This window comes from Rhinopithecus bieti, unplaced genomic scaffold, assembly GCF_001698545.2.
Source record: "Rhinopithecus bieti isolate Rb0 unplaced genomic scaffold, ASM169854v2 scaffold_7888, whole genome shotgun sequence".
Taxonomy (NCBI): Eukaryota; Metazoa; Chordata; class Mammalia; order Primates; family Cercopithecidae; genus Rhinopithecus; species Rhinopithecus bieti.
Window position 1 is genome coordinate 2,105,457 of NW_016805944.1, and position 25,610 is coordinate 2,131,066.

The 25,610-nt window shown below is 50.9% G+C and overlaps 1 protein-coding gene across 1 annotated transcript in view; it reads right to left on the reverse strand.

Moving 5' to 3' along the window:
• The window catches only part of CLPTM1 (CLPTM1 regulator of GABA type A receptor forward trafficking), a 38,714-nt gene extending 13,428 nt beyond the window's left edge, over window positions 1-25,286 (reverse strand). The window contains exons 1-5 of the mRNA XM_017874384.1: window positions 25,044-25,286; window positions 18,178-18,290; window positions 7,689-7,812; window positions 6,303-6,461; window positions 3,461-3,578 (exon numbers count right to left, since the gene is read on the reverse strand). Of these exons, the coding sequence (XP_017729873.1) occupies window positions 3,461-3,578; window positions 6,303-6,461; window positions 7,689-7,812; window positions 18,178-18,290; window positions 25,044-25,115 (586 nt within the window). The 5' untranslated portion in view covers window positions 25,116-25,286. The remainder of the gene's footprint in view (window positions 1-3,460; window positions 3,579-6,302; window positions 6,462-7,688; window positions 7,813-18,177; window positions 18,291-25,043) is intronic.
• Between the last annotated feature and the right edge of the window lie 324 nt (window positions 25,287-25,610).

A 25,610-nucleotide genomic window follows, 5' to 3' on the forward strand; every position in this document is an offset into this window, starting at 1 on the left:
TTTTTTTTTGAGATGGAGTCTTGCTCTGTCGCCCAGGCTGGAGTGCAGTGGCGCGATCTCCACTCACTGCAAGCTCCACCTCCCGGGTTCACGCCATTCTCCTGCCTCAGCCTCCCGTGTAGCTGGGACTACAGGCGCCTGCCACCGCGCCTGGCTAATTTTTGTATTTTTAGTAGAGACGGGGTTTCACCGTGTTAGCCAGGATAGTCTCCATCTCCTGACCTCGTGATCCACCCGTCTCGGCCTCCCAAAGTGCTGGGATTACAGGCGTGAGCCACCGCGCCTGGCAAGTTTTGTATTTTTAGTAGAGACAGAGTTTCACCATGTTGGTCAGGCTGTTCTTGAACTCATGACCTTAAGAGACCTGCCCACCTTGGCCTCCCAAAGTGCTGGGTTTCCAGGTGTGAGCCACCACAGCCAGCCCAAAGGGGGCTTTTCTGAACTCACACTCTCCTTCACCCTAGAGTTGGTGGGTGGCTCACTCCAAGTCCTTCTATGTCCCTGCTCTGAGGATCCAAGCTCCAAGGCTGGGTAGGGAGGCCTGCATGATCCTAGTATGCTTTTCAGGGTCACTGTCTGCAGATTCTATTTTACAGACCAGACTGACTGTGAATAAACCTCACCACACAGTGACATGGATCACACATTCACTAAAGACAAAACCACAGAAAATACTGGTATCGATTTAGGTTAACGGAATGATCAGGTGATCGTCAAATGGGGGTACGAGAATATGGTGAAGAGTCAGCCACCTGGGTCACCTTCAGAGCGACCTCTGAAGCATGGGGCATTTTAACCCAGACCCCTGATGTATCCCTCTCTGCAGGGAAACATCTGTGAGACCAACCCTGTAGGTCACACCCCTCAAGCCACTTCTGCCCAGTTCTCCAAAGATCTCACCACATCTCAGCCGGGTGGGACACACCAACGCAGCACATTCTCCAGACACACTCACTCAGAATGGCACTCAACTAACTCCAGAAGACCTTTCCAAGTCATCTCTGGGAACCTACATAGAGTCATCAACTTTTCATTCCATCTAGTATAGGTGATAAAAAAATTATCATCCTTTAGGATATTTTTATACTAAAAGAAGTAGATAAGATCTAACTCATACAAATAGAATTCCGTCTGTTGCTGCACCACCCAAAACCAGCCAGATGGATCTTAACCAAATCCACAGGGAATGTCTGGAATAGTCCTCAATAAAATGAAAGATAGGTGGAGTACACAGAACTCCAGTTAGGAGAATGGGGGTCTGAGAAAGCCATTCTCCAGATCCGCTCAAACAGGTACAGTGAGAGATTTCTAAGGCTGCCCATCAGGAGACAGAGGACTCAAGGAAAAAGGTCATGCAGAACCAGGCAAGGCCGGGTGCGGTGGCTCACACCTGTAATCCCAGCACTTTGGAGGCCGAGGTGGACGGATCACTTGATGTCAGGAGCTTGAGACCAGCCTGGCCAACATGGTGAGACCCCGTCTCTACTAAAAATACAAAAACTAGCCGGGCATAGTGGCGTGTGCCTGCAGTCCCAGCTATTTGGGAGGCTAAGGTGGGAGAATCACTTGAACTCGGGAGGTGGAAATTGTAGTAAGCTGAGATAGTCCACTGCACTGCACTCCAGCCTGGGTGACAGAGTGAGATCTTGTCTTAAAAAAAAAAAAAAAAAAAAAAGAGCCAGGCAAGCAGAAAGATGACAATAATTATTAACCTCCCAAAAACAAGAGGATGGACATGCTATGGTTTGAATATTTGTCCTGGCCAAAAGTCATGCTAATTCTCCCACTTCAGTCTCCCAAGTAGCTGGGACTACTGAAGTACTCTAGTACTCCCCACTCCCACTGAAATTTAACCCCCAGTGTGCCAGTACTGAGAGACGGCGCTTTTAAGAGGTGACTGGGTCATGAGGGCCCTCCCCTCAGGAACTGATTAACCCATTCATGGATTAGTGGGTTAATGGGCTAATGAGTTATCATGGGAGTAGAAGTGGTAGTCTTATTTTTTATTGCTATTGTTTTTTCAGAGACGTGGACTTGCTCCGTCACCCAGGCTGGAATGCCACAGTGCAATCACAGCTCATTGCATCCTCAACCTCCCAACTCAATCAATCCTCCCCCTCAGCCTCCCATGTAGCTGGAACCACAGGTGCTCACCACCATACCTGGCTATTATTTTTTGTAGCGACGAAGTCTCACTATGTTGCCCACACTGTTCTTTGAATGTTATCTATTTATCTATCTTTTTTTTTTTGAGACGGAGTCTTGCTCTGTCATCAGGCTGGAGTGCAATGGTGCGATCTCGGCTCACCGCAATCTCTGCCTCCTGGATTCAAGCAATTCTCTTGCCTCAGCCTCCCAAGTAGCTGAGACTACAGGCACGTGCTACCACGCCCAGCTAATTTTTGTATTTTTAGTAGAGACGGGGTTTCACCATGTTGGCCAGGATGGTCTCTATCTCGACCTCGTGATCCACCCGCCTCAGCCTCCCAAAGTGTTGGGATTACAGGAGTGAGCCACCGCGCCCGGCTCTCTTTTTGTTTATGAGACCGAGTTTCGCTCTTATTGCCCAGGCTGGAATGCAATAGCGCAATCACAGCTCACCACAACCTCTACCTCCCGGGTTCAAGCGATTCTCCTGCCCCAGTTTCCCGAGTAGCTGGGATTACAGGCATGCACCACCACGCCTGGCTAATTTTGTATTTTTAGTAGAGACAGGGTTCCTCCATGTTGGTCAGGTTGGTCTCGAATCCCTGACCTCAAGTGATCCGCCTGCCTCAGCCTCCCAAAGTGCTGGGATTACAGGAGTGAGCCACTGTGCCCAGCCTCTATCTTTTTGAGAGGTTCTCAGTCTGTCACCTAGGCTGGAGTGCAGTGGTGTGATCCAGCCTCCACCTCCTGGGCTCAAGCGATCCTCCCACCTCAGCCTCCTGAGCAGATGGGACTACAGGCACACACCCAGCTAATTTTTGTATCTTTTGGTAGAGACAGGGTTTTGCCGTGTTTCCCAGGCTGGTCTCAAACTCCTGGGCTCAAGCAATCCTGCCCACCTCATCTCCCAAAGTGCTAGGATTACAGGCGTGAACCACTGCACCCAGCCCACAAAATATTTTTGAGTGTCTACTTCTATCAGGCCCCTACTGTGCGCAAGTCAACCCTGGCCCTTACCCCTTGGTGAAGGACGTCTCCTCCTCTCCAAGAGTCCCCGTCTCCACCTGCTTTTTCTGGCCAATTCCCCTCTGGTCTTTGAGCCCTTCCTCTGTGGGTCTCCCTCCTTAGTGTCTATAGGGCTCATTAAGGCTGGGTGGGGCTTAAGCCTGCCCTGCCAATCCCACCCTCTTTGAGCGCAGGCTTCCTGCCTGCCCCCCTGGACCTGGGATTCATTGTCCGCCACATCAGCCTGGGGGCTCCCAGGATGCTGGCCCCCTGGACAGCGGGTCCTGGCTGCAGGGGAGTGACTTACTCCGGGACATGTGGACTGTGGCAAGGCGGCGGTACAGTGCCTTCTGCCGGGGGTCTGGGTGGAAGCCACTCTTGGTGAAGTAAACGTGGATGTAGATGGAGCCATTCTGCTGGACACTCTGCAAAAGAGGGAAGGTCAGGTGGGCAGGCTGGGCAACTGGTGTGAAGGAAACATTAAAGCCCTGCCTGGCACCCGTCCCCAGCAGTTTCCTCCCCGTCAAATCTCTGGCCATTTACTGAGTACTCAGGGTGACGCGTGTAGCTGGGTGGCAGAGAGGTAAACGCTGGAGTTAGCCTCAGACGCCCACTCTACCCGCCATGGCCGTGCGAGCTCAGCTTCTAAGCCTCAGGGCCCCACCTAGAGGATGCGAGGTCCCCACAACACTGACCTGAGGGTACTACTACAGGGACTACCTGGAGCACTGGCACACAGCTCAGTCAACGAGCTCTCGTTAAGCTCACTCAACAGGAAGAAGCAGCTGACCGACATGGAGCTCCTACTATGGGCCAGACCCTGCCCTGGGCACTTCAGACAATAGCTCCCTAATCTAATGAGTTAACACACATGTAACATGTCAACCGTATGCAATGGGTCATGTTACCACCCCATTTTGCAGATGAGGCAAACGGGGCTCATGCCAAGGGGTCATACAGGGTGTGGCAAGTATGCAGATGGAAACCCAGTCTGTGGGCTCCTGGGTGCTACTCCCTGCTACCTCCAGCTGGCCCCTCTCTGCCCAAGTCTTCCTCATTATCTCATAAAGTCTCCTTGCCTCCCAGGGAAGGGGAACTATTCTCACTTGATACAGATGAGGAAACTGAGGCTTTGAGAAGGGAGGCAAGTTGTCCAGGGGCACTGAGTGGAGACAAAGGCGAGCACTGAACCTCTATGATCTTTGAGCAGAGCTCGGATTCACTTGGCCACATTGTGTTCTCCTCACTCTCCTGTCTTTTTTAGAGATGGGGTCTTGCTGTGTTGCCCAGGCTGGAGTGCACTGGCTATTTGCAGTTGTGATCGTGGCACACTACAGTCCTACACTCCTGGGCTCTAGCCGTTCTCCCACCTCAGCCTCCTGAGTAGCTGTGCTTACAGGCACGTGCCACTGTGCCCAGCATTCCCGCCTTTTAAGTCCACTCAGACCCCACCTTGAAGCTTCGACTTAGATCCAAGCCCTTGGAAGCAGATCCCCCTGCTGGGCCTGCCAGGCCCTGGTCCTTCCTTGGATCTTGGGGCAAGGCCTGGGGGCTGGGCTTGAGGTCTCTGTGGGAGCCACCTCTCAGTGCAGGTCAGAAAGTCCAGCTGGGTGGGGTGGTTCATGCCTGTTAGTCCAGCACTTTGGGAGGCTGAGGTGAGAGGATCACTTGAGCTCAGGAATTTGAGACCAGCCTGGGCAACATGTTGAGACCCCATCTCTACGAAAAACACAAAAAATTAGCTGGGCATGGTGGTGCATGCCTGTTGTCCCAGCTACTTGGGAGGCAGAGGTGAAAGGATGGCTTAAGCCCGTGAGGTTGAGAGTGCAGTGAGCTGTAACTGTGCCACTGCACTCCAGCCTAGGCAACAGAGCAAGACCCCATCTCAAAAAGAAAAGAATAATGGCTGGGTGCAGTGTCTCACGCCTGTAATCCCAGCACTTTGGGAGGCTGAGGCAGGCGGATCACTTGAGTTCAGAAGTTCAAGACCAGCCTGGCCAACATAGCGAAACCCTGTCTCTACTAAAAAAATACAAAAATTAGCTGGGTGTGATCATGTGTGCCTGTAATCCCAGCTACTCAGGAGGCTGACACGAGAATCGCTTGAACCTAGGAGGTGGAAGCTGCAGTGAGCCAAGGTCGCGCCACTGCACTCCAGACTGGGTAACAGAGCGAGACGCTATCTCAAAAAAAAAAAAGAACGACTGTGTCCACATTCTGCTTCTAGCCACCCAGACAGAAATAAAACAGAAATGTGCCCTCCACCCCAAAGCTGAGAAGGCCCGTTGGGGAGAAAGGAATGAGGGCAGCTGTCTTGGACTCAGCCAAAGAAGGCCCCAAAGAGACGTCCCTTTCACTTGTTTGGTTCTTGTTGATTCTGTCCCCAGCCCCACATTGGGCAGTGCTGGGGACATGGAAGTGATCTAGGCAGCCCAGCCTTATTATCACAAGACTCACAGTCCCATGCAGGAGTCCCAGTGAGGCCCCAGAGTGGGCTGGGATGGGGAAGTCCAGCAGGTGTGAGAACCCAGAGAGGGTGCTTAACCAAGTCTGAGTGCTCTGTGGGTCAGGGAGGGCTTCCAGGAGGAGGCAGGATTTGAGCCTAGGGCTGCTAGAGTCCACAGCCATAGAGCCTGAGTCTGAATCTCTCATGCAATGTGGCCTTGGGTAAATCACCTTCCCTCTCTCTGTCTCAGTTTCCTCACATGTCAAATGAGAGTAACAGTTCCTGCCTCACAGGGTTGCTGGTAGGTTTCCATGAGTCAGCCTAGCTTAGTACCCTGCACTTAGCTCAATCAGCATTAACTAATGTTATTTTGAAATGGGGCTGCCTGATAAACTGGTGATAGGCAAACATCCCCAAGGACAATTACTAATCTTTCACCGGTTTCAAGTCAAGGACTGCACAACCTTAGAGGTAGCTGGCAGGGTCCCAGGACAATTCCACCCATATCTACCTTTTTCACGCAGGGGAAAGTGAAGCCCAGAGACCTCAGGGACCAGCCTGTGGTCACAGAGCATGTGAGCCCAGGGAAGGGCCAAGCCTGGAGCCCAAACTCCACACTCTCTCAGCAAGGAGCGGACTGGAGGAAAGGTCCTTCAGTGCCAGTCAAGCAGCCATGGGGCCAGAAACCAGGAGCTGCCCCCACCTGTGGGATGTCAAGCTCAGCAAAGTGCTCATAGCAGCCGTCTGAGTTCTCGCCGCTAGTCCAGTCGCCATACACAAGATCGTGCTGCTCCCAGAAGAGTGCCGACGTGGCGTTGAAGTCTGTAAAGTGCTCGTGCTCTGAGATGTACACATGCAGGTTCTGTTGGGACAGAAGGCAACAGCTCAGGCCTGCTCTTGAGAGCCTTTGCAGGCTGGCTAAAGAGCAGATGAAGAGCTATGGCAGCGGTCAGCACACATAGAGAAACAGTAATTACAGAGGGCAGGGGAGAGGAGAGAGGAAGAGCAGCAGAGAGAACATATTTTCTCTGTTCTCATACCACCATGTCTGTCCTGGTCTGAGCCTGTGAAGTCAACGAACAAAGAACACTTGCAGACTGGCCAGCCTGCCAATTATAATTTAGGGGTAGGAAGGGGCAGAAGCTCCCTGAATAATCTCCTGCCCTAGTGGCTGCTGGGCCTTCCTGGTCAGAGCTCTGCAGGCTTACGGACAAAGCAGTCCAGAGCTACAAAAGCACTGTCAGCCGCTGGACGTGGTGGTCCACGCCTGTAATCCCAGCACGTTTGGAGGCCGAGGCGGGTAGATCACTTGAGGTCAGGAGTTCGAGACCAGCCTGCCCAAAAAAGTGAAACCTCATCTGTACTAAAAATACAAAAAATTAGTGGGACGTGGTGGCACGTCTGTAATCCCAGCTACTCGGGAGGCTGAGGTAGGAGGATCACTGGAGCCCAGGAGGAGGAGGTTGCAGTGAGTTAAGATTATGCCACTGCACTCTAGCCTGGGCGACAGAGTGAGACTCCATCTAAAAAAAAAAAAAACCAAAACCACTGTGACCCAACAAGAACTTCCTCCTTTCTCAAGCCCCCATGGCCATGTTTGCTCAGAAAAGCCTAGACTGACAGACAGGTCTAAACGCTTTTGCTCTGCACGCTCCCGAAGCCCTGCCCTGCCCATGCCCAAGCCCACTGTGAAAGTGCAGGTCTTCTCTCCTTCCGTGCCTACCTCCCACCAGCCTCTGCTGGCTCCCTACCCTCCCCACCTTTCACACTACCTCCCTTGCACATATCCCTCTGCAACCTTGGAAGGCTGAATATATTTTGAAATGTAACATCCAAAGACCCTGGTATTTTAACCAAATGAATTTGCTTTTTCTTTTGGGTGACACAAGTTTCATGTGCTGGGGATGGACCCCCGTGACACAGGTCTCATGTACTGGGGATGGGCCTAGAGTTCCTCAATCCTGGACCTGTTTTCCTAGACCTGCCAGTGGGCAGGGACCTGGTCTGTCCCGACTGCTGACATCACTCCTCCACATTCCACCCCTCCTTGCCCCATCATCTCCAAGTCTGCCCTACCGCTGGCAGTTACCATTAAAGTGTCTTTGGGGAACAGGTTGCGGCTGGCGACGCGTGGGGCTCCTCCGGGGCCCGTCTGGTCCTGAGGGGCCGGCCCTCGGCGGAACCAGCTGCTGATGGCCCAGATGATGAAGATCCTGAGGAGAGAAGCAGCAAGGTGGTGAGTCCCCAAGCCTTGGCTCTCCGCAACAGACCCACCTGACTTCCTTCTGACTTGGCACATGCTGGCGCCTGACCTGGGGCTAGTGATCAAGTCAGGGAGGCCCTGAGAAGGTAGTCACAGGGCTGGCAAGAAGACAAGATGTCCCCAAAGACCACATCTGGGGAGGGAGCCCAGATCCACCATTTGCCAGTGCAGGGGGGGGCTGGCACTGCCCTGGTCTGCATGCAGACCCTTGACTCTAAGTCCCCAGGAGCTCCTGGTGACCACAGGGCTGCAGGGGCTGACTCTTGAAACCTCAGTCTGGGAAACCTGCCATCCAGCCCCTTGGGACCCCCCAGAGAGGACACTAAGAATCTGGAACCCCTTCAGTGTGCAGATGGGTGAATTAAAACAAAAACGAGGCCGGGCGCAGTGGCTCAAGCCTGTAATCCCAGCACTTTGGGAGGCCGAGGCGGGCGGATCACGAGGTCAGGAGATCGAGACCATCCTGGCTAACACGGTGAAACCCCATCTCTACTAAAAAAAAACACAAAAAACTAGCCGGGCGAGGTGGCGGGCGTCTGTAGTCCCAGCTACTCCAGAGGCTGAGGCAGGAGAATGGCGTAAACCCGGGAGGCGGAGCTTGCCGTGAGCTGAGATCTGGCCACTGCACTCCAGCCTGGGCGGCAGAGCGAGACTCCGTCTCAAAAAAATAAAATAAAATAAAATAAAAAAAAAAAAAACAAAAACGAAATAAAGAAAACATAATAATAAACATGACATTTCTGAAAGAAAGAATCTGGAATCCCAGCACTTCAAAAGCACAGAACTGGGGATGGTTAATGGCTACAAAAAATAGAATGAACGAGATCTAGTATTTGGTAGCAAAACAGGGCAACTATAGTCAATAGTAATTTAATTACACATTTTAAAATAACTCAAAAAGTGTAGAGGCCGGGCATGGTGGCTCACGCCTGTAATCCCAGCATTTTGGGAGGCCAAAGCGGGCAAATTGTGAGGTCAGGAGATCGAGATCATCATGGCCAACATGGTGAAAACCCGTCTCTACTAAAAATACAAAAATTAGCTGGTCCTGGTGGCATGCGCCTATACTCCCAGCTACTTGGGAGGCTGAGGCAGGAGAATCACTTGAAACTGGGAGGCAGAGGTTGCAATGAGCCCGAAGGCACAGAAGCTTAGAAAGAGCAATATTTCTGAACTTTAACGGAATTTTTGGAGAAGCAGATAGTAAGCGATAGGTTAGTTCCAATTTTAGTAATAGTGGGCTAAATTATTCAGACCAACCCTCTCATTGAAAGAATTGAAAAAGCTTGAAAAAATTAATACACTACAAAGATATCAATATATTTTATATTTATAATTACACATATTGATAGGATGAGAATATATGCTGCTCACGTATTCTCATATTTGTTCTCGTGCATATAATTTTTATCAAGTTTACATATGAATATATACAAATAGACAGCTCTGAAGAATAGACAAGACTGGAGGCTACCAAACCTTCAGGCAAAGAGTGAAGGGAAAGTAGGAATCCTAAAGTAGTAAAGGATGGGCCGTGCGTGGTGGTTCACGCCTGTAATCCCAGCACTTTGGGAGGCAGAGGCAGGTGGATCACCTAAGGTCAGGAGTTCGAGACCAGCCTGGCCAACATGGTGAAACCCCGTCTCTACTAAGAATACAAAAATTAGCCAGGAGTGGTGGCAGGCGCCTGTAATCCCAGCTACTCAGGAGGTTGGGGCAGGAGAATCGCTTGAACCCGGGAGAAGGAGGCTGCAGTGAACCGAGATTGTACCATTGCACTCTAGCCTGAGTGACAAGAGCAAAAAGTCCGTCTCAAAAAAAAAAAAAAAAAAAGAAGTAAAGGATCCTGGATTTGCAGGTCTAGGAAAAAAAAAATAAGTAAAGGAACCCTATAAGCTTCTTCATGTGTCTGAGGACATCTGCTAGGTGTTTTGATAGATGACAAAAATGCTGGTCTAGGCTGGGTGCGGTGGCTCGCACCTGTAACCCCAGCATGCTGGGAGGCAGAGGTAGGTGGATTGCTTGAGCCCAGGAATTTAAGACCAGCCTGGGCAACACAGTTTCTACAAAAAATACAAAAATTAGCCAGGCATGGCAGCATGCACCATGCCTATAGTCCCAGCTACTCAGGAGGCTGAGGTGGGAGAATCACCTGAGCCCAGGAGGTCGAGGCTGCAGTGAACCATGATCGTGTCACTGCACTCTGGTCTGGGCGACAAAGCGAGACCCTGTCTCAAAAATAAGAAATGCTAGCCCAGGGCACATACGACATATGAGGTAACCAGAGACCTACCCTACAGGAAACTAAGACCCTGCAAGGCGCAAGGCTCCACCCCTAAGAAGGAGGGAACCAGGCGGCCTACTCATTTCCAGGAGTTACACACCAGGTATGCTGGGCCAAGTGTGCAAGGCCACTCGTGGGACAAGGAGTCACGCAGGGCAGCTCAAGCAAACCTGGGACTTGGTAATGTCCCCAGGCAGAAGCAAAGGCAATCCTCTCTGTAGAAAAATATGCTCATCCGGCCGGGCGCGGTGGCTCAAGCCTGTAATCCCAGCACTTTGGGAGGCCGAGACGGGTGGATCGCGAGGTCAGGAGATCGAGACCAACCTAGCTAACACGGCGAAACCCCGTCTCTACTAAAAAATACAAAAAACTAGCTGGGCGAGTTGGCGGGCGCCTGTAGTCCCAGCTACTTGGGAGGCTGAGGCAGGAGAATGGCGTAAACCCGAGAGGCGGAGCTTGCAGTGAGCTGAGATCCGGCCACTGCACTCCAGCCTGGGCGACAGAGCGAGACTCCGTCTCAAAAAAAAAAAAAAAAAAAAAAAATATGCTCATCCTAGCCCTGAAATTCCTATAAATAACTTTTCAAGTATAATGATCAGGACACAGACAGAGATAAGCCAGGCACAAAAGCAAACAAGACATTATGAGTGAGAATCAGCAGCAACAACAGATACCAAAAACAAAATGAGGCTGGGCGTGTTGGCTCACACCTATAATCCCAGCACTTTGGGAAGCCGACACTTGAGGTCAGGAGTTTGAGACCAGCCTGGCCAACATGGTGAAACCTCATCTCTACTAAAAATACAAAAATTAGCTGGGCGTGGTGGCAGGGATCTGTAATCCCAGCTATTCAGGAGGCGGAGGCAGGGAAATCGCTTGAACCTGGGAGGCGGAGGTCACAGTGAGCCGAGATCATGCCACTGGATGCCAGTCTGGGTGACAGAGTAAGACTCCATCTCAAAAAAAAAAAAAAAAAAGTCCTTAAAGAGAAGGAATATTCCTTATTGATTTATTCTTTCCTCCTGTTGCCTGGAGTGTGGATGTGATGGCTGGATCTTCAGCAGCTGTCTTGGGCTACGAGGATAAAGGGAAAAACCTAGCAATGGTGGAAAAAACAGCAAGAAGGAGTCTGGGTCACTGAAGACTGCTGAATCCTAGTCTGCCTCCATCCAGACTGGTATATCAGAGAGAAATTAACCTCTACTGTGTTAATGGAGGTTTCTCAGCTGCATGTAGCCAGGTGATTATTAAATGATTCAAGTACTTATCAATTACCGGTATGATAACCATATAGCAGAAGAGGTTACGAGCCCAGCTTACTGTGACCTCAGTGGTCAACTTTAATGGTTGAAATGGAGATAATAACAGCGCCTACTCTCATAGAGCAGTTTATAAGCATTATATGCATTAAATTGTATATATATATATGTTTATATAGTGTGTATATGTATCTGAAATACACACACACACGTACCTCAGAATGGAGCCTGGACATACCCAATTCGTGATTTAGAAGTATTAGCTATTACTGTTATTTTAATCATAGGAAAAAGGCATACAAAAAACTTTGGAGTGGAAAAACACTATGAGTGAATTCTACTGTGGGTGGGGTGCCTCCCTGCTGAGCCCTGATCGGGGCAGGATCAGACACAGGGACTTGTCTCTGCCTGTAGAAGCCACGAGGCCCTGGGGTCCAGGGTCTCAGGGGCCATGGCCCAGATGAGCCATCTGCTACCTCCCTATGAAGTCCCTGATACGCACGGCTGGGGAAGGTCTGGACCTGGCAATCTCTGGGGTACCAATGCCTCCAGCAGAGGCTCTCACTTTAGTAAACACACCTAGGGAGAGTGTAGAAGCAGTGATGCCTCCAGGCAGCTCTGCCCTGGCTTAGTGTGTGGCCTGTGGGGGTCCGAACCCCTCTGGGCCTCTAGGTTCCCATGTACAAAACAAGGCCAGGCCTTTTTGGATTCCAAACCCCTAGTCACCTGAAGAACATCTGTGTGTATCCACACGCCCACAGTTCTGTGGACCCTCTCAGAGGGCTCATGGCCACAGCCCCTCATCCATGCACCCAGGCCTGCAGGAGACTGGACCTTTCTAATGCTTCCTGATATACTTGAGTAAGCAAAGAAAACAGACATTAAATCCTCTCTCACACCCAAATAGGTATTCTACATTCACAGGTTCAGAACATTTTTAAATACATGAAAAGACGTATAATCAAAACTCTCCCTCCCACCCCGTTCCTTTACATACCCAGTTCCTGCTCCACCTCCCACTCCAGGTTAACCACATGTGCTCAAAACCACAAACACCACAGACACCACCCGCTATCCAGAAAGGCTATTCCTGCATAATCAGCTTCAAGCTACAAGGAGTTCATGGTCCCCTGAAAACAAATTCTGAGTCCCATTTTAAGAACTGCAGCCAAGACGGTCTCTGAGCACCCACCCGAACTGATGTTTGATGCTGCCTAGTTCTAAGAAAGGAAATTAATCTACAGTGTGACTTGTATTAAAAATGTCTCTGTGAAGGAAGCTCCCTATGCACTGACGTGGAAAGATTTCGAAGATATATTGTTAATGAAAAAAATCAAGGAGCAGAACAGTGTGTAAAACAGGCTATCGCTTATGTAAAAACGAAGGGAAAGATAAAAATAATTTTCATGCAGAGCAGCTTGCAACATGCAAAAAAAAGAAGGTGATATATAAGAAAATCTGAAGTTTTTACGTGGCCATGGGGAGGGGAGATGAAGTGGAGACCATAAGGGACAGGGGCCCATGACAGAAGCTTAGGGCACATGGCAGGAATTTTTGAGGCACACATGTCAGTTTTGCAACTTATCAGGGTGGGGAGGTTTCTTTCCTGCACAGTTTCTCAGTGTCCTGTGTGACACTATTGGAGGACACCAGGCAGGCGGTTCTGCTCTAGTCTAGAATGTGATCAGTGACTACATCAGGGATCATGAGTTGTGTTTTTTTTTTTGTTTGAGACAGAGTTTCGCTCTTGTTGCCCAGGCTAGAGTACAATGGCACGATCTCGGCTCACTGCAACCTCCGCCTCCCGGGTTCAAGTGATTCTCCTGCCTCAGCCTCCTGAGTAGCTGGGATTACAAGCACGAGGCACCATGTCTGGTTAATTTTGTATTTTTAGCAGAGACTGGTTTCTCCATGTTGCTCAGGCTGGTCTGGAACTCCCGACCTCAGGTGATCCACGCGCCTTGGCCTCGCAAAGTTCTGGGATTACAGGCATGAGCCACTGCGCCTGGCCTCATGAGCTATTTCTTTTAACTGTTTCACTATATATTTCCTAAGGTTTTTGTTTGTTTGAGACACAGTCTCACTCTGTTGCCCAGACTGGATCATGACTCATTGCAGCCTTGACCCCCTGGGCTCAAGTGATCCTCCCTCTTCGGCCTCCCTAATATCTGGGACTACAGGTGTGCACCATCACACCCAGCTAATTTTTTAGTTTTTTAAAGAGATGGGGTCTTGCTGTGTTGCTCAGGCTGATCCTAAGTTTTTTTTTTTTTTTTTCACGTTGAACAACAAAAGGAATCATGGCCGACATCGTCTGAGTGTGTGCCAGGTCCCGCACCTCTCAGTTGACGTGAATTCTCTTGGAATCCTTTTGATGCACCCTAATTGTCAAGATTCCTGTCTGTGAAGTGGAAAGTGAGGCTCAAGAAGGGTGATCACCTGACCAGGCCACAGAGTTCAGAGGTGGCAGGGCTGATATGTCAGCAGGGCTGTGCTCTTACACGCTGTCTGACACTATCTGCCCCCTGCCTCCTAATTTTTCTCTATTTTAAACAACTCTTATCTGTGAGCGTCTATATATAATCCCATTTAGGGTCAATTACAAAAGTGTGTGCTTATGGGATGGCCACCGATACATTACACTTTTTCTTCTTTCTTTTTTTGTTTTGAGATGGAGTCTCACTCTGTAACCCAGGCTGAAGTGCCTGGTTCACTGCAAGCTCCGCCTCCCGGGTTCAAGTGTTTCTCCTGCCTCAGCCTCCTGAGTGGCTGTGACTATAGCAGCCCGCCACCATGCCTGGCTAATTTTTTTTTTTTTCCATAGAGATGGGGTTTCACTATGTTAGCCAGGATGGTCTCAATCTCCTAACCTCGTGATCCACCCACCTTGGCCTCCCAAAGTGCTGGGATTACAGGTGTGAGCCACAGCACTTGGCCCACATTACACTTTTTCATTGCTTTTTTCTTTTCACTCTTCTGTATTGTTTGAACTACTTAATTTTGTAAAGTAAACACACATTAATTATAAGTTAAGGGAAACAAGTAATAAGATTTTATGGAAGAGATAAGTAGCTGTCCCCCCAAAACCACTCTCCTCTTCTTCCTCAGTATAGAAGTCCTGCTTTCCAGCAGGGTGCTCAGTTTCCCAGATTAAAGACCACATTTCCCAGCCTCCCGTGCAGCTGGCCACGGCCACGTGAAGACATTCTAGCCAAGGGAATGATTGTTTTATTTTCTTTTTCTTTTTTTTTCTTTTTTTTGAGACAAGAGTCTAGCTCTGTCGCCAGGCCTGAGTGCAGTGGTGCAATCTCAGCTCACTGCAACCTCCATCTCCCAGGTTCAAGCGATTCTCCTGCCTCAGTCTCCCAAGTAGCTGGGACTACAGGCATGCGCCACCACACGCAGCTAATTTTTGTATTTTTAGTAGAGACGGGGTTTCACCACGTTGGCCAGGATGGTCTCGATCTCTTGACCTCGTGATCCGCCTGCCTCGGCCTCCCAAAGTGCTGGGATTACAGGTGTGAGTCACTGCACCCGGCGGGATGATTGTTTTAAACATCTCTGCTGTGCAATTTCTTCTATCTGATAAGTAGGGGAGCTGATTGCCTAATTGCACGGTGTGGTCTCTTATTTTGCTAAAATACATCGCCAAAAAGAAAAAAAATAAAAGGAATATCTATTTTGCAGAGGAGTAAACAAAGGCTCAGAGCAAAGAAGGTGGCTGTCACCAGGTCTAGGCAGGAAGGATAGAACCCAGTGCCAAGTATATTTCCACGCTACCACCCAGCATCTCCCCAGGGCCTCGGAGAGAAGCTGGGCTTTGAAAAAGCAGGCCCTGGGGTTCCACTGCCCAGGAATAGCATGTGAACCCACAGGTAAAAGGGTCACCACCAGGCAGTCACAGAAGGACAAATGCTGATTCCACATACAGGAGCTAACTAGAGTAGTGAAAGAGAGACAGGAAATAGAAAGGTGGCTGCCAGGTGTTGCAAGGAGGAAGAAATGGGGAGCTGGTGTCTGATGGATGTGGAATTTCAGTTCAGGAAGAGGAAATTCTCAGGATGGATAATGGTGATGTGGGCACAACAGTGGAGATGTACTTAATGCCATAGGACTATATATTTAAAAATGGTTAAAATGGGCCAAGCACGGTGGCTCACGCCTGTAATCCCAGGACTTTAGGAGTCTGAGGCGGGTGGATCACCTGAGGTCAGGAGTTCAAGATCAGCCTGGCCAACACGGCAAAACCCCACCTCTACTAAAAATACAAAAATTAGCCAGGCAAGGTGGCGGGTGCCTGTAGTCCCAGCTACTCAGGTGGCTGAGGCAGGAGAATCGCTTGAAACCAGGAGGCAGAGACTGCAGTGAGCCGAGATTACACTATTGCACTCCAGCCTAGGTGGCAGAATGAGACTGTCTCAAAAAAAAATAAAAGGTTAAAATGAAAACATAGGTTAAAATTGTAAATTTGATGTTATGTGCAGATGTGGGCTGAACCACATCTCCCGAAATTCGTATGTTGAAGTCTTAACCTTCAGCACCACCGTGACTGGATTTAGAGACGGGGTCCCCCAACTTTTTTTTGTGGTAAGGTCTCACTCTGTTGCCCAGACTGGAGTATAGTGGTGTGATCTCGGCTCACTACAGCTTCAACTTCCGAGGGTCAGGACGGGCGCAGTGGCTCACGCCTGTAATCCCAGCACTTTGGGAGGCCAAGGCGGGTAGATCATGAGGTCAGGAGTGCGAGACCAGCCTGACCAACATGGAGAAATCCCATCTCTACTAAAAATACAAAATTAGCGGCCGGGCGCGGTGGCTCAAGCCTGTAATCCCAGCACTTTGGGAGGCCAAGGCAGGTGGATTGCCTGAGGTTGGGAGTTCGAGACCAGCCTGACCAACATGGAGAAATCCCATCTCTACTAAAAATACAAAATTAGCGGCCGGGCGCGGTGGCTCAAGCCTGTAATCCAGCATATTGGGAGCCAGGTACGGGCGGATCACCGAGGTCAGGAGATCGAAACATCCTGGCTAAACACGGTGAAACCCCGTCTCTACTAAAAATGCCAAAAAACTAGCCGGCCGAGGTGGCGGCGCTGTAGTCCCAGACTACTCGGAGGCTGAGGCATGGGAATGGGTGAAACCCGGGAGGGGGCATGCAGTGAGCTGAGATTGGCCACTGCGCTCCAGTCTGGGTGACAGAGCAGACTCGGTCTCAAAAAAAAAAAAACAAAATTAGCTAGGCATGGTGCACATGCTGTAATCCCAGCTGCTTGGGAGTCTGAGGCAGGAGAATCAGCTTGAACCAGGAGCGGAAGGTTGCAGTGAACTGAGTCGGTGTCACTGCACTCCAGCCTGGGAAACAGAGCAAACTCCATTACAAAAATAAAAAAAAAAAACCTTCCAAGGCTCAAGGTGATCCTCCTACCTTGCCTCTCCGAGTAGCTGAGACTAAGGTACGTGTCACATACCTGTTTTTTTTTTTTTTTTGGGATGGAAGTCTGCTCATGTACCCAGCTGAGTGCCAGATGGCACACGCCAACCTCTGCCATCCGGGGTTCAAATGATTTTCCTGCCTTAGCCTCCGAGTAGCTGGGACGGTCAGGCACGTGCCACCATGTCCCAGCTAGGTTTTTTTTTTTTTTTTTTTGAGGCCTTTGGAAGTCCGCGTCTGTCAGCCACGACGGACTGAGTGGCATTGCCGGATCTTCATCACTGCAAGCTCGCCTCCTGGGTTTACGCCATGCTCCTGCCATCGGACCTCACCGTAGTAGTGGGTACTACAGGTGCCCGCCACTCGCCTGGCTAGTTTTGTATTTTTTTTTTTAGTAGAGACGGGGTTTCACTGTGTTAGCCAGGATGGTCTCGATCTCCTGACCTCGTGATCCACCCGTCTCGGCCTCCCAAAGTGCTGGGATTACAGGCTTGAGCCACCACGCCCGGCCAATTTTTGTATTTTTAGTAGAGACAGGTGTTACCATGTTGGCCAGGATGGTCTTGATCTCTTCACGTCATGACCTGCCCGCCTCGGCCTCCCAAAGTGCTGGGATTATAGGCGTGAGCCACCGCGCCCGGCCAGATTTTTTTATTTTTAGTAGAGACAGGGTCTCACTATGTTGCCCAGGCTAGTCTCAAATTCCTGGGCTCAAGTGATCCTCCCATCCTGGCCTCCCAAAGTGCTGGAATTATGGGGGTGAGTCATTGTGCCCGGCCCAGATAGGGTCTTTAAAAAAGTAAGGTTCAGTGAGGTCATTATGGTGCGCACTAAGCCAGCATGACTAGTGTTCCCATAAGAGGAGCTTAGAACACAGACACACACAGAGGAAAGACCACATGAAGACACAGGGAGAAGATGGCCTTCTACAAGCCAAGGAGAGGAGCCACAGAAGAATCTGCCCCTGCCCACAGCTGGATCCTGGACTTCCAGCCTTCAGAACTGTAAGACAGTCAATTTCCACATTTCAGTTGTTTAAACTACTCAGTCTGTATTACTTGTTACAAGGGCCCTAGCAAACCACTTCAGTATTTTTTGTGTTTTTATTTTTTTACAAATCAGGTAGCCCCCACCAAACCAGAACAGGTTCAGGGAGACTCCCTACTTCAATATGTTTTACCAGAGTAAAACAAAGGTTTAGAAAATATTCCATTATACAAAAAAAAAAAGTATCTCTACCAATATAGTAATGATCACTATCCTCAGCTGATCAGCTGAGTTTTCCTTTCTTCCTTACTTTTATTTGTTTTCGGTGAACAAACCCAAGTCCCATCTGCTCACCTGAACAGCACACCTTTGATGACCTGCCAGGCATTGGGTGCCGGCTGGGCCGGTGGGTTCTGAGGCTGGGTCTCTGCTGGCGGGTCCCTCCCGATGCTGCCATTGCTGGTCACCTGTGGGGGACAGAGGCCAGGGTAAGGAGGGAGAATGGACACAGAGGCTATCTTAGACACCATCACACATGAAGGCCAGACACAGGCTGGGCAAAGAGTGGCTGCTTATCAATAACTGGAGAATGAATCAGTGACAGCACCTGGGAAGGTGGGGCCCTCTTGTTTTAGGAGGAAAACACTCTCAGAGCACCTCCTCTGCGCTGGGGACCCAGTGGTCACCTAGAGAGTCCTTTGCTGTCCTCCTGGGGTTCAACAGCCCAGTGGGGAGACAGACTCATCTTTAGACAGTGACTGTCCAGAATGGGGCTGGAACGCAGGAGCCCCGAGAGGCACCTGGTCCAGCCTAGAAGTCGGGGTAACTTCCTGGAGGAGAGGGCATTGGAGCTGTGACTTAAAACATAGCAAGCTGGTGGCGCAAAGGAGGAAGTGAGAGAAGCAGCAGGTGTAGAAATAGAAGATTAGAGACACAGTCTGATTCTGATGACTGTCCACTGCTCCCTGGGGCTGGAGCCAGGATGCAAGGAGGTGGCTACTGGGGACAACAGCAGAAGGAGTCTCATGGCCGGTGTCGGATTCTTCAAGGCTGGGGCTTAGCTGAAAGGGCCTTACCTGGGCAAACCATTCCTGAGACCCCCTCTGTGCCCAGTCCTGCCCTCCAATGGCCCCTGGTCCAGCAGGTGAGACAGACACAGAAAAACACAATCAGACTATCAGCCGCTACCATAAGCCATGGCCACAGGACGTGTCTGTGACAGCACACAGCACACTAACCCTGAGGCCAAAACTGACCAGCTCCATCTGGCTGCTGAGCAAAAGGAGGCTCAGAGAGGTGAAGCCACTTGTCTGGTCACTCAGGAAGGACAACCGCAGAAGCAGAATGACAGAAGGGAAGGGGGAGCCAGGCACGGCTTCCCAGAGGAGGGCTCTTCACTCAGACACGGAAGGTCACAACCAGAGACTCTCAGAATGCCAGGTTTGGAAGGGGATGTTCTGCTCACCCTTCGTGCACCCTGCTAGCTCCCCAGTCCTGTTCTCACTCACCCCTCCTCCCAGCTGTCCCCTCAGCCGTCAGCCTTCAAGAGGCAGGACCAGGACTGTCATGGTCACAGCTCGGGAACAGCAGCAGCACAGAGCAGGGGTGTGATACACACTGGTGTAGCCACTGCTGCCTGAAGGGCTCACCCTGGACACTCAGGTCACCCAAACCCACTTCCCTCTGAGGCTCCAGTGTCTGGCCTTCCCCTCCACAGCCCCCAGTCCACTCCTCTGCAAGGTTTTCTCCGTTTACCTCACCCACCAGATAGCAAATGCCCCAGGAGCATGGTCAGAGGGGCCACATTTTTTTTTTTTTTTTGAGACAGAGTCTTGCTCTGTTGCCCGGGCTAGAGTGCAGTGGCCGGATCTCAGCTCACTGCAAGCTCCGCCTCCCGGGTTTACGCCATTCTCCTGCCTCAGCCTCTGGAGTGGCTGGGACTACAGGCGCCCGCCACCTCGCCCGGCTAGTTTTTTTTTTTTTTGTATTTTAGTAGAGACGGGGTTTCACCGTGTTAGCCAGGATGGTCTCGATCTCCTGACATCGTGATCCACCCGTCTCGGCCTCCCAAAGTGCTGGGATTACAGGCTTGAGCCACCGCGCCCGGCCAAGGGCCACATTTGTTAAACGTGTCACTTGTCAACTCCTGTCCCCTTCACCAGCAAGAGCTCCGTCCTGTAATCTCCCAAAGTATAGGACAGCACTGTAGGGGCTCCAGGGTCAAATGGGCCTCAGCTATCGTCCTGGTCCCACCGTTCTTGCTGTGACACCTGGGGAACATCACTTCACCTCTCTGACCTGTGGATCAGATTGTGAAAATACTGGTACATTTCAGACAGAAATGTGGGCCCTGCTTGCCCAGAGCTGAGGATCTAGAGGGAAACACACTAGAACGGTAAACAGGATAATTAAAAATGGTACATGGAAAACAAGCAGGGGGAAGTGACAGCAACTGAGTTGGGGACAGGGATCCACTTTGGAGTGGGTGGTCAGAGAGGCCTCCCTGAGGCGCTCCCTTTGGCGTCTTGGGTGAGACCCTCGGGCTGAAACAGAGGAAGCCACATTCTGATGAGATCTATGGAGCGGGGGTCAGCTGGGGAAGCTAAATCAGACAGGCACAAGGCCCCTCCTCACGGCCAGCCCAGCTCCTGGGAAATTTAGGGGCCCACGTATGGGTTTCAACGGGTCTGAGCTGATTTGGAGTCAGGAATGGACACGTGATGCCAGGCCAGGATTTGAAGCTATGTCTGGCTGACTCCCAGGTCTCTTCTCTTACCTGTTAGTGATGGGCAATCTGGCTGGGAACCTTCCCACTGAATGGCAAGTTAAAACCACAATGAGACGTCACTTCACACCTATTAGGATGGCTATCAGCAGAAAGACAGACAATCACAAGTGCTGGGATGTGGAAAAACAGGAACCCTCATACACTGCTACGGGGAAAGGAAAAGTGCAGCCACTTTGGAAAATATGGCAGTTATTTAACGAGTCATATGTGCACCTACTACATAATCCAGCAAACCCATCCTGAATGGCTACCCAGGAGGCAGAAAACGTGCAGCCAGGCCGGGCACAGTGGCTCACGCCTATAATCCCAGCACTTCGGAAGGCCAAGGCAGGAAGACTGCTTGAGCCCTGGAGTTCAAGACCAACCTGGGCAACACAGCAAGACCTCATCTCTATAAAAAATACAAATATTAGTCAGGTGTGGTGGTGCATGCCTGTGGTCCCAGCTACTCAGAAGGCTGAGGGGGGAAGATCAGTTGAGCCTTGGAGGATGAGGCTAGTGAGCCAGGATCGCACCACTGCACTACAGCCTAGGCGACAGAGCATGACTGCCTTAAAAACAAACAATGGCCAGGTGTGGTGGCTCATGCCTATAATCCTAGCTCTTTGGGAGGCCAAGGCAGGAGGATCCCTTGAGCCCAGGAGTTCGAGACCAGCCTGGGCAACACAGGGAGACCCTGTCTCTCTTTACTCAGAAAAAAAAGAAAAGAAATATTGCCACAGAAAAGCTTGTACATGAATGTTCATAGCAGCATTATTGGCAACAGCCAAAAACTATAAACAACCCAAATATCCTTTGAGGAGTGAAAGAATAAACCATGTCACGTCTGTGGACTGCTACTCAGTAGTGAAAAGGAACAAATGAGAGCATGTACTTTAGGATTTCCCCAAAGGCCAAATTTTCCTGATTCTAGGTTGTTAAAAAATAAAATAAAAAGGAACAACTGCAGATCTGTGTAACATGAACCTCAAACCCATTATGCCCAATGAAAGAAGCTGGACACAAAAGACTGGATGTTGTTTAGGTCCTTGTTTAAGAAACTTGTAGAAAATTACAGAGATAACACCTCTGTGGCTGCCTAGGGCTGGGAGCAGCAGAGACTGCAAAAGGGAACTTTTTGAGGGGACAGAAGCTTTCTCAGACCAGACTGTGGTGATGGCTGCACCACACAACTGCATAAATGGACCAGGAGTCAATGAACTCTATCCTGACAACAGGTTAACTAACGTTATACCATCTAAATTATACTACAAGGCTGGGCGTGGTGGCTCATGCCTGAAATCCCAGCACTTTGGGAGGCCGAGGCAGGCAGATTGCCTGAGGTCAGGAGTTTAAGACCAGCCTGGCCAACCTGGTGAAACCCTGTCTCTACTAAAAACACAAAAAATTAGCTGGGTGTGGTAGCAGATGCTTATAATCCCAGCTACTTGGGAGGCTGAGGTAGGAGAATTGCCTGAACCCAGGAGACAGAGGTTGCAGTGAGCTGAGATTGTGGTGACAGAGTTTTCAGCTCCTATTTCTCTGAGTAAAGGCCAAGTCCTCCCCAAGGCCTCCAAAGCTTGGCATAATCTGCATCTGTCCCCACCCACTCCTCTCCCCTCACCGGCTCCAACCTCCTTGACATTCCTTCATCACACTAGGCACCTCCCACCTCAGGGCCTTCGCACTGGCTGTTCCTTTGCCTGAAAGGCTTTTCCCTCGTATCTCTGGGACTCCCTCTCTCACTTCCTTCAGGTCTTTGTTCAAGCATCACCTCCTCAGAGAGGCCTTCCTAGACTACCCTATTTAATTGCAACTCTTCTACCCACCCCTCACTTCTTATTCCCATCCCAGCTTTATTTCTGTCCATGGCACGCAGAGTCATCTGAACTGCTGTTTTTCTTACTTATCTTGTTCACTGTGTGTCCCTGTCTGTGCTTCCCCTATAAATTCAGCTCCAACTAGAACACAAGGGTAAGGGCCTTCAAGAGGGCAGCACTTATTTTGTTCACAGCTGTATCCCCAGCATCAGCACGAGGCCTAGCATGTAGTAGACTCAATTTGTATTCGCTGAAGGACTCAATGGCAAAGCTGAGTTCCTGGCTATAGGAGCAGGCTGGCTAAAGCAGGAGACAGGGCTGAGGGTCTGCCTGCTGTGTACCAGGCCCTGGGCATGGGAGAAGGGTGGCAGTGGCTGTGGACACATCAGTGACTAAGACACAGTTAGTTCCTGCTCTTGGATCTGCACATCGACGCACACACACAATGCCCAGCAACATCTGCTAAGGGGCCCAAGAAGCAGCTGAGACCACCAGGGCTAGGCAAGAGCGGGAGGAAGCTACATTTTACGGCATGTTTTCACTGATTACCTGGATCCACCACTGCGCATCAGGGAATTCCACCTCAGCCCAGCCTCTGTTTCAAGATCCACTCATTCTACAAACACTGAGCACCTCCTCTGTGCCCAACCCTGAGCTGAGTGGTGCTAAGGAACTAGTGGTGATCAAGGCAGTCCCGGCTCTGCCCTCCTGGGGCTCCCAGTCCAGTGGAGGAGACCAGTCCCCAGAGAGTGAAACCCAGCGGGTGCAGGCCTGGGACAGGGGATCCCAGACAGTCAAAGAGGGCTTTCTGCAGGAGGGAACATCTGAAATCTGTAGGACTAACACACATTAACTAGCTACAGAGGGGAGAGATCTGTGCATAGACTGCGAGGAAAGAGACTGAGAGGCAATAAAAGAGGTTTAGAAATAAAATAGGTTTCAGAGCAGTGGATCCCCTTTAGCGCAGTGGTTCTCATGCAGGGATGACTTTGCCCCCCTGCTCCTGGAACATTTAGCAATGTCTGGAGACATTTATGGTTGTCACAACTGGGGAGGGGCGTGGATGCTACTGAGCTACTGACATCTAGTGCGTAGAGGCCAGGAATGCTGCTAAACATCCTAAAATGCGCAAGGCAGTCCCCCAAACAAAGCCTTATCCAATTCAAAATGTTGACAGTGCCGAGCTCGAAAAATCCTAGTCTAGTCTGAAGAAAAGAGTCAGATCATGCAAGGCTGTGATTTATAAAAGAATTTGTACTTTGTCCTAAAGGCAAAGGGGTAAGTCTTGATTGTTTTTAAGCAGAGTTGGTACAAGAGAAGATCAGAGTGCCATATGGAAGCTCAGGGCAATCAGAACAACCTGGGCCCTGGTCTCTCAATCCACCACCAACCCAATAATCAACAGAAACCCAGAGGGGAAACGACCTCCTTTCAGCAAGACTGGAAAACCCTTGAAGACAGGAACTGAGCCTTCATTCCAGCACTAACTCAACACACATTTCCTGAGCTGTCCCTGAGGCCAGGCCCTGGCTGAGAATGCTGAACAGATTCAGAGCAGATATAGTGGGCTCTATCACACTAACTTCATCCAGGTGTCCTCCCCAGGTGATACCACTTGCTCCTTCTCTGGGCTCCCCAGTCCCTGGACACAGACTTCTGTCACCAACCTAATCATTCAGGATTACAACTGTTTGTTTACATGTCAGTCTCCTCTCCCCGTCCCATGACAGCAGGGATATGGCTGGCCCTCCTGTCCAACCTCTGCAGTTAACAGGGGAGAAATAAAAGCCTGAAGAGGGAAAGGAACTTGCCCAAGGTCATACAGAGAGTCAGCTTCATTCTCCCCTCTCAACCCGCACTCCTTTTCCCTGAGCTGCCTCCTACATGTCAGTGACATCCCAGTGGGTGGGTCGACAGCACCTTGATGTCTCCATCTATTCCCCAAATGCCTAAACGGTAGCTGCCTGAAATGGTATGCTCTGCAGTGTGTTAAGGCAGCAGCGGGTCAGAAGTCATCCGTACATGGACTAATTAACCCATAGGACTAGTTCATGTTAAAAGCACATCTATACCAGTTCCTGTGTCAGCAATGTCTTGTAACTTCTACATAAAGTTACAAACCTAACCGGGATGACCTTCTGGAAGCACCTTAGTCTCACTGTTCCTTGGATTCCCGTCTGTAAAATGGGTCTGTCGGCCATGCCCTGCTAATCCTGACTTCCCCAGAGCTAGAAAACTCTCAATTAATCACTGCGCACACCTCCAGCACTACAACGAAACCTGAACGCCAGATCACTCTAGGAACGGCCTCAGAGCCCGGAATCGCGGAGTCCAGAACCCAGCGCGCCAAGGCACAAGCCTGCGCCCCTCCGAGCCACTGTCTTCCCGGCTCCAGCGATAAGGCTGGTGGCAGCCCGGCGCGAGCGCGCAGGGGACCCGACACGCAACAGGGCCCCGTTCCCGGCACCGTCCGGCCTCCCGGGCGGTCCGGCCCTCCCTAGGCCGGGTATTCAAGGTCCCTCTGGGCAAGGGGCCCCCAGTGCACTGGATTCCACGACACGGAGCACGACACGCCCCGTGGGAGGCCCCCCAACTGGGGAAGAACCCCCTCAGTCCCCTCTCGGCCTCCGTACCTGACCGGAGCCGCCTCCCCCGGCCGCCACCACGGCGCTGCGGGCCCCGTCCACCTCCTGCGCCGCCGCCATCTTCCCGCTCCGGGTTCCCGCCCCCGCCGCCAGCCCCGCCCCGTCCCAGACGGCGCAGAGTAATCGCGCGAGATTTCATGCTTTCTAGCCCCGCCGGGCCACCGTATCCAGCAAGAGTGCCGCAGCCACGCCTCTCAGAAAGGCCACTTTCGGCTGTGAAAGGACCAACCTGGCCACCGTATTTCTCTTTCCCGCAGGCTGTTTCCACCTGATGGAAACACTGTATGTTCCGAACTCCAGGACTTTCTCGGCCAGCATGCACCTCCCATAAGTTCTGTTTCTTCCGCCCCTTCACATTAACCCACGTTTTCGGTTATATGAGCCTTTCGGGCCATCCTGTCCGCTTCTCCCTGCCGATTCTTTTCGTCCTTTTCGTTCCATGTGCCTTGAGCTTTACCGGCCACAGTACGGCTTCGAACCACGCCCCTCTTTCGTCAGAGAAACCTTTCTAGCCACCGTATTCGGAGTCGAAGAGGAAGCGTTTTGCCCAGCACC